The sequence below is a fragment of the Strix aluco genome, chromosome 19, assembly GCF_031877795.1.
Source record: "Strix aluco isolate bStrAlu1 chromosome 19, bStrAlu1.hap1, whole genome shotgun sequence".
NCBI classification, from domain to species: domain Eukaryota; kingdom Metazoa; phylum Chordata; class Aves; order Strigiformes; family Strigidae; genus Strix; species Strix aluco.
In genome coordinates this window covers 12,161,199-12,169,704 of record NC_133949.1, presented here as the reverse complement: position 1 = coordinate 12,169,704, position 8,506 = coordinate 12,161,199, and the positions used below count along the sequence as shown (strand labels likewise).

At 45.6% G+C, this 8,506-nt stretch overlaps 1 protein-coding gene and 1 long non-coding RNA gene across 2 annotated transcripts; one reads left to right on the top strand and one right to left on the bottom strand.

The window, feature by feature from the left end:
• Nucleotides 1-4,150: 4,150 nt before the first annotated feature.
• On the bottom strand, nt 4,151-6,218 carry UBB (ubiquitin B). Its single transcript, XM_074845406.1, has 2 exons — nt 6,130-6,218; nt 4,151-5,467 (listed from the first exon to the last, which is right to left on the bottom strand). The coding sequence occupies exon 2, from the start codon at nt 5,459-5,461 to the stop codon at nt 4,316-4,318; it is 1,146 nt and encodes a 381-aa protein (XP_074701507.1). The 5' UTR covers nt 5,462-5,467; nt 6,130-6,218; the 3' UTR covers nt 4,151-4,315.
• A 68-nt stretch (nt 6,219-6,286) lies between these two features.
• On the top strand, nt 6,287-8,297 carry LOC141932221 (uncharacterized). The gene is made up of 2 exons (XR_012625769.1): nt 6,287-6,609; nt 7,572-8,297. It is a non-coding gene; the product is annotated as an uncharacterized LOC141932221 (long non-coding RNA).
• Nucleotides 8,298-8,506: the final 209 nt, after the last annotated feature.

Genomic DNA, 8,506 nt, shown 5'->3' with positions numbered 1-8,506 from the left:
AGAAGATCAAAGTCACTTACATGTGTCTAATTTAATTACAGCATTGATCTGCAGGCACTCTAAGGAGCAGCAGCTTAAAATCATCTTCACAGGAGGAGGGAAGCCTGTAATAACAGCACACAAGGGTGGGCCATTAAAATCCTCTCCAAAACAACAGGTAGGCCAGCACTTCATTCAAACCTCACGAAAGCCACATGGTTAAGAAAAAATTGTTTCTTTTAGAGGTGTACTTTCACACTTGGGAAAACATCAAATATTTTTGCAAGGACAGACTTTTTTTTTTTTTCACGCAACTGTTACGCAAAACCCACACTGAAGGGATGGATTTTAGCAGCTTCATTTGTTATAATTATACAGATAGAATTCCATACCTCGAGAGATGCCTGTCAGTGCCCAATCTAAAATACAAATATTCTTAAATATAATTCCTTGTCAGAACTTGTCTGATAGCCCTGGGGACTCAAGTCACATGACAGTATTTCTGTTACTTACAGAGTAATATTTAAAGGCTCCTATCTATATACTTCCCAGGCCTTTGAAGGAACCATCCACTTCTCTTATTCCTTAAATAGAAGTATCTTTCTACTTGATGTATCCCTTTCTGTAGGATTACAGCCTGAAAGAATGCTCCACTGACAATCAAATAGCAGCAAAATATGAAATGCCAACGGTAACGTTACAAAACAACTTTTGTGGAGAAACAGTGACATCCAGTGGCCACCACGTAAACCTGAATACGTGCTGCTTATGAAAACAGCCTCGATAGAAGGTCTTCAAAAATAGTAAAAAAAAAACCGTTGCAAGCATATACTTGTGAGAATTATAGCCATTCACTTACTCTTTGTATGAAAACAGTTAACAGAAACTTGTTTAATTTAAAAACTCAAGTTCCAAATAAGGCTGTTTTTGATGATGTGGTGTTTTATAAATATAAAATTGTGCAGACAAGGATCTTTGAATGCAGCTACTATGCAATGCCTTGGAACTGCAGGCAAAACTGCAAAAATACTGAGGTATTCCCAATGTTTATCTGCCTTAACACTCACTTCCCCTAAATGATTACATTTTGGGGTAGTTGCTAACAGAGCAAAACACTAAACATATCCAAACCCCAAGTATAACAGGGTTATCTCATTTGTTATCTTAAAACAGATATAAGTATTTTTTTAAGATCACAGAAGACAAAACACCTGAAATCTTGGCGTATTTGTTTTTTAAAAAAATAGACTAGAAATTAACTGAAGCTACAAGAAAAAAAAGCGCCAGTCACAAAACTCAGTTTGCAACAGGACTGAAAGATGTTATCAGAATTGGTTGTCCATATGGGAGCATTAGGATTATTCTATTTTAATAGCGCATAGATTCTGGCTGAAGCCTATTAAAATCTTATTTTAGTTATGAATAGTTGGCTCTAAGCAGATTGAATTGAGGTACCACTGCACTGTAAGAAAAACAAATGTTGCATCTTAACTTCAATCATTCATATTGCCTGAAACCTCTTTGTCTTTTGTTCACAATTTCTTCAGTGTAAACAATGCATGTTAAGCAAATTCATATTTACATTTCCTTGTAATTTATGTACATTTTCCTAATTCACATCATTTAAGATAAATTGCAAAGATTTGTCTTTATTAACGAAGAAAACCTTTGCAGTCATCCCTTCCAGCTAGCGACTGCCATCCCTCCATTAGCTGGGGGATCAGGAGCCTCAGTAACACGGCTCCTACAAGAGAAGTAGTGCAGCACAAGTGCCCCCCCCGCATCCTCAGAGAGTCCAGCTCTGCTCTTCACCCAGGTAGTGAAACAAGCTTGGGATTCCACTCCTCATGCTTTGGCTTTAAGGATGTGCTTTTCTGTGCCATGTCTAGTAAGCCAAATGCAGAGCTAATTAACTTTCAGCACCAGCTTCACCTAAGGAAATCTTCCTACAGGGCTGGGGAAAACAGCACGTGGACACGTTCAGTTTAATACAATCAGCCAAGGCTGCCTAAACTAGGCCTGAGCTGTTCCCCACAATCACAAAATGCTGGCACATTCCCCCCCCTTCCCACTGCTAGCTCAGACCAAAGCAGGCTCCACGCACGGCTCCGCTTACGGACCGTCCACAAACAGGAACGGCCCAAGTACCAACAGGGAAAATGGTTCAGTGTAGGTTTGGCTCAGGCCAAATCAAGCTGGAGCGAGCACACCCGGGAAGCTGGTGCTGACCCACTCAGCCACCTACACGTCACCTTCCCAGGGTTCCCCTTCTTGCAGAGCAGGCCAAACCCCCAGGAGAGCTCTGCACAAAGTCAGCTCCACCCAACATCATAGCTGCCTTATCGGACCAGTTAGCATCTGTAACTGTTACCACACAGCATAGCTTAATTAGAAGAACTTGAGAAAGGACATCTCTTAATTATGAGCCAGAGAAGGTAAAGCAACTAGTTTCACCCTAGAGCAAATCACCAGCAGGAAAAGGTAAGTAATGTCAATTTAGTCAGTGCCATTAAATTGTTTGGGGAGCTTATGCACTACTCAGAGCAGGGCTGTTAGACACCCAGTCAGAAGTGACAGAATCAGAGAACAGTTGGGGTAGGACCTTTGGAGGTCATCTTGACCAGCCCCCTACTCAACCAGGGTCACCTAGAGCTGGTTGCCCAGAACGTCCAGACAGCTTTTGAGTATCTCCAAGGAAGGAGTCTCCACAACCTCTCCAGGCAACCTGCCTATGTGGCTACAGTGGAAAAAGCAAGGCTTGGCTAAGCAGCTAAACTGCAGAGCATAAAGGCAAGGAAAGGCAAGAGAAGCAATTGCAGGAAAAGAAAGTATCACTTATGGCAATTGTTTACAGAACTTTAGATTTCTGCTAGCACAGCTATGTACAGTAGACAGGGAAGCAAGCCCTGATGCTGAGCACAAACCTATCATGGTTATAACCATCAAAACCACATTGCACTTATTACAATGTGCATTCTCTACAAGAACAAGTGTAACTTTTTGGCCATGACTGCAGCCATGCTAAGAACCCACCGCCAATACAAGTGCACTACTTACCACAGACACTGTAACAGGAAGTTACGAGGTGAAATTGAAGAGAAACAAACTTTCACAGCAACACTACAGTGGACAAAAGTGTCAACCAAGATGGGTGCGTAATACAGGTTTATCAGTAAAAAGCAAAGAGGACCAGCACAGAAACACTGCACACAGCATATGGATGTCAGGACTCCCATTTCAAGTTAAACAGCTGTCAGAATTCAACAGATGAAGACAGCCACGATCCTTACAGCCTAGTGCTGTTTCTGTGAAAGGCACACAGATGGTTACATCCACCGCCACACAGCTGAATTAAGCCATTCTAATCCCACCTGTTTGGGCAAGTTTTCCTTAACCCACCCCTCAAAAAAAAAAAAAGACAACCCAGACTTTAGTGGGAAATCCCTAGCTTTTGGCATTATTGTGTAAAAAAATTTCACTCACTTCAAACCAAAGTTGTTCTACTGCTCAGTCACGTACTGCCATTCAGTATTTAAGACTCGAGTTTTCACTAACATATCAGACTCCCCACCACCCACCCCACGCCCCTGCACCAGCAGCAACTCACTGCAATTACTCCCTCCCCAGGTCACACATTCCATGTAGTTCAGCCACAGAAACACCCCACATCCACTTTTGGAAAATTTAATTTGAACAGGCTATCACTAGAATACGCAGTAGTTTTTCCATTTAAAAAAATACAGCACTAGTCACATTTGCTTACAAAGCCCCCCCAGAGCATACCAAAGCTCAAGTCCCTTCATGGCAGTGTCAGGCAATGAAACTGTCCACACTCATCTCAGGACCAGAGTCAATTTAAACACACTACAAGTTCACAACTTGCAGCAAAACCCACCCCACTGAATTGACAATCATACCCCTTTATTCTGTTTGTGGCTTTCTGGGGTCTTTAACAGAAGATACTATCCCTCCTGGAAACAGAGCTGTGTTAAACTCTAGGGAAAAGAATTAACATGGTATTAGTGCTTAAGACTTTAATCCAGATCTGTTTCACCCACAGTGTCCTTATTATACATCTAAAGAGGCTTAAACTGCCATGGAAAAAAGCCAAAGTAAGCACATCACCTAAAATACACCAGTTTTACTAGCTGGAACTGAGACAGACTACAAGTTGTAATGTGCAACAGAAAACTTTATTAGCATTTCAACAGACAGTTGTTCAGCAGTTACTTAAGCTTGCATTAAACTTGCATTTAACTTATTAAGACACTGCAGAACTACAGTGCAAACACAACTGCTGTTGGCTATCTTGTTGTCAAGCAAGATGCACAATAACTTAACAGCCACCCCTCAGGCGCAGCACAAGATGCAGGGTGGATTCCTTCTGGATGTTGTAGTCAGACAGGGTGCGGCCATCTTCCAGCTGCTTGCCTGCAAAGATCAGCCTCTGCTGATCGGGGGGAATGCCTTCCTTATCCTGGATCTTGGCCTTCACATTCTCAATGGTGTCACTGGGCTCAACTTCAAGGGTGATGGTCTTGCCAGTCAGGGTCTTCACAAAGATCTGCATGCCACCCCTCAGGCGCAGCACAAGATGCAGGGTGGATTCCTTCTGGATGTTGTAGTCAGACAGGGTGCGGCCATCTTCCAGCTGCTTGCCTGCAAAGATCAGCCTCTGCTGATCGGGGGGAATGCCTTCCTTGTCCTGGATCTTGGCCTTCACGTTCTCAATGGTGTCACTGGGCTCAACTTCAAGGGTAATGGTCTTACCCGTCAGGGTCTTCACAAAGATCTGCATGCCACCTCTCAGACGAAGCACAAGATGCAGAGTAGACTCCTTCTGGATGTTGTAGTCAGACAGGGTGCGGCCATCTTCCAGCTGCTTGCCTGCAAAGATCAGCCTCTGCTGATCGGGGGGAATGCCTTCCTTGTCCTGGATCTTGGCCTTCACATTCTCAATAGTGTCACTAGGTTCAACCTCAAGGGTGATGGTCTTGCCGGTCAGGGTCTTCACAAAGATCTGCATGCCACCTCTCAGACGAAGCACAAGATGCAGGGTGGATTCCTTCTGGATGTTATAGTCAGACAGGGTGCGGCCATCTTCCAGCTGCTTGCCTGCAAAGATCAGCCTCTGCTGATCGGGGGGAATGCCTTCCTTATCCTGGATCTTGGCCTTCACATTCTCAATGGTGTCACTGGGCTCAACTTCAAGGGTGATGGTCTTGCCAGTCAGGGTCTTCACAAAGATCTGCATGCCACCCCTCAGGCGCAGCACAAGATGCAGGGTGGATTCCTTCTGGATGTTGTAGTCGGACAGGGTGCGGCCATCTTCCAGCTGCTTGCCTGCAAAGATCAGCCTCTGCTGATCCGGGGGAATGCCTTCCTTATCCTGGATCTTGGCCTTCACATTCTCAATGGTGTCACTGGGCTCAACCTCAAGGGTGATGGTCTTGCCAGTCAGGGTCTTCACAAAGATCTGCATGTTGAACTGCAAAACACACAGAAGTTTCACCTTTAGCTACTTGAACTACACTCTTCAATGACTTCTAAACAAAGGAATTACTGCTGCTATTTCACACTATGTAAATACCAGCTACAATTTTTATTGTTTTCTTTTATTACTGTTTTCTACAACCACTCTCCAGCCCTTTGTTGTTAACTAAACCCCTTTTTGAGGCTCGGTATGCTATGTTCCTGTAACAGGCTCCTTCCTTCCATCGCCTCTCACCAGTCGGCTCCTCAACCCCCCCTTCCCCTCCGCCCCCTGCAGCACTGCGGTAGTGGGAGGCAGCGGCGCGGCCTCCCGCAGAGCTACTGCGGGACCTCCCGGTAGCCATTTGCGACAAGAGCACTGCGCTGCTCCCCCCGCGGCAGTGACTCAGCAACCTGCTTCCGGGGAAGACGAGCACAGCCTCCGCCATTTTCACCGTAACGCTTCCTCCTTCTCCTAACGAAGCACTTTTATTCCCACCCACCCCAGTTCTCAACGACGTGATTCAGAGCAAAACGAGACTCGGCGCAATTCCTCCCCCTCCCACAAAACTCACTACCCGATAAACCCCCCCACCCCCGCCTTATACCTTCCCGTCCAGAAAAATCGTCCCGTTTTCCCCCTTCCAACCCCCAAAACCCCCGCACCGATCCACTCACGTCTCCGGCCCTGACGTTTGCTCAGCAGCAGCCCCACACTCTCTCGCAGTAGCTGTAATCTGCCCGATGACGCAGCCCCACCCGTATTTATACGATTTTTACCAGACAGGCCCCGCCCCCGTACACTGTAATGTCCATACGCTTCCCAAAGTAGTCCCAAGTAAAAAAGCACTGTTGTACAAAATACTCGCCTTTTTCCCTCTCCAGTCTCCTTTCAGGGGAAAAAGATGTCCTGGAGTCTTAGTGTGAGGCCTCAGATCCTTAAAAATATTTAAATTTCTGGGGTAGCGGATGGATCCGGGGGCGCGGTGAAGCGGTTTCTGGTAAGAACGGGTCGCTCGGCATTGATTGGTGCAGAAGTAAGAAGATTGGGTGCTGATTGGTTGATCCGGGGGGAAGCTGGAGAAGGGCGGGGGGGCGGCTGTGAGGAAAGCTCTGGAAAATTCGGAGGCTGCTCGCCGCTGATTGGTGCGCGGTGAGGTCAGCGCTGTTGCTAGGGGGGAGCTGCCTTGAGGAGGCAGATTTCGGCGGGGAGGGGGCTGCGCGCATGCGCGTTAGTGCTGCCGCAATGGCCGGCGCGGTGGGGGCGCGAGGGGGCTGGGGAGCGAACAGCGGCCGCCCCTGTCTCATTCCCAGACAATGCTGAGGGGAGAGCCTGGCACGGGCTGGGGCGAATGTGCCCCAGGGAAAGAAGGGTTACTTTTGGTGCCAGCTTTTTGCTGATTCACACAGATACCAACGCATCTGGCCGACCCCCTTCCCTGGGGTGGCCTGAAGCGTTTATGGCAGAGCCTGTAATAGTCTGTAGGGCTGGTCCTGCCTGTGGCTGTGAGGAAAAGCCGGGAAGAGCAGAAGTGAGCCAGCAAAGCTGGCAAAGCATGTTAGAAATTTGGCAAGTGTAGGTGACCCTGGTGCGTCAGGCTCGCTACAGGTGAGCGTGCCCCTCGTCATGTGGCCCATTTCCTGAGCAGCCCTTTGAATCCATTTCAGCTGGCTGACAGCTTAATTCGTTAATGTGAGGTTGCAAAACAACCCCTTTGATGAAATGCTGACATTTGAAATTCAAATGGCTGTTTACTTGCCTTTAGAACAGAAAGCTTTGATCGGGTTATGGAGAACTTCCTTCTGTGAGCTGATTTGGAAATGTGCTTTGTGTTAATTAAGCGTCATTATACCTTTCAGACTGGCACTTAACTCATATTATATCTGGAGCACACAAAATCCAAAAAGGTTTTTATGTGGTAGTGTTTTATCAGCTGCTAGCTCTTTCAGGGAAGCCAGATGAACTTGCTGTTAAACCCTCCACTCACAGAGCATGGGCACACATGTAAATGGCAAGATTCAGTATGGAGCTACTCTATTTCCCTCTAAAAAAACCCCAACAAACCCACCAAAAAACCACCATAACAACAAAACCCTTTTGCTTTCCTTTCCCCTAACAGGGCTTGTGTCTGCTAGCACCTCCTGGTTTACATTAAAAAGAAAAGAAATCATCCCAACAGTAATTATTCACAATGCAGAAGCAGGAAAAGAGAAAATTTGTGACTGGAAAGTTCAGAGACAGCTCTATGGCAATAACCAACCTTGGAAATACTACTCAGTGACATAAATCCAGGACAAAAGGCAGATTTAGGCAATATCACATTTGTTTTCTTTATGCTGTCAGTTTTGCTCAGTGGTTCCAGGAGATTCGTTTTGTTTGCATGGTGCCAGGGTGACTAAATGTTTGCTCCAAGGCTGGCCTGTGTACGCTGTATATCCCAGGCATTGCTCCAGGAACCGTGTCCCTCAGCCAAACAACATCACGGAGTCCTGAGAGGAAGGCCACGAGTAACTAATATTTACAAATGTGAAAGGCCACATCTGTTAAACTGGAGATTAACCACAGGATAATCTAAAGACTGGACTGTGTTTGAGCATTTCAGACTTGTATTAAGGATTTTAGTGTGCATGTCTTTGGTTTTTAATGTCCATCTAGATGGAGAAGGAGAAGTTTCTGTCATCTTTTTTCCTTTCTGTGTAAACCAGAAAACACAGGAGCCCTCCCTCCCTTATGTTTTTCTAAGTATGGTTAAATCCTATGACTAATCTGCTCTCATTATTGTTGCTTGGTTTCTGTTTAAGTATTTAAATCAACAGATCAGAATAAAGTCCCAACAAGATCGGTCTACCATGAGTAGTTCTTTAAATACCCTGTTACTAATGGCTCCTGAAAAATTTATTCTTCAGGGAAATGACGTTACCCAAAGCAAGCACAGGCAGCAACATGCTGACATCAAATGCAGACTCTATTTTAAAAACAATTATGGATTAAATTAATCAATTCCATGCAAAACACCTCACTATTTTCCTCAGTTATCCCTCTGTCAAAAGAGAA

Excerpts from the sequence above, each read along its gene's own strand:
- UBB (XM_074845406.1), bottom strand. The coding sequence starts at position 5,461 with ATGCAGATCTTTGTGAAGACCCTGACTGGCAAGACCATCACCCTTGAG.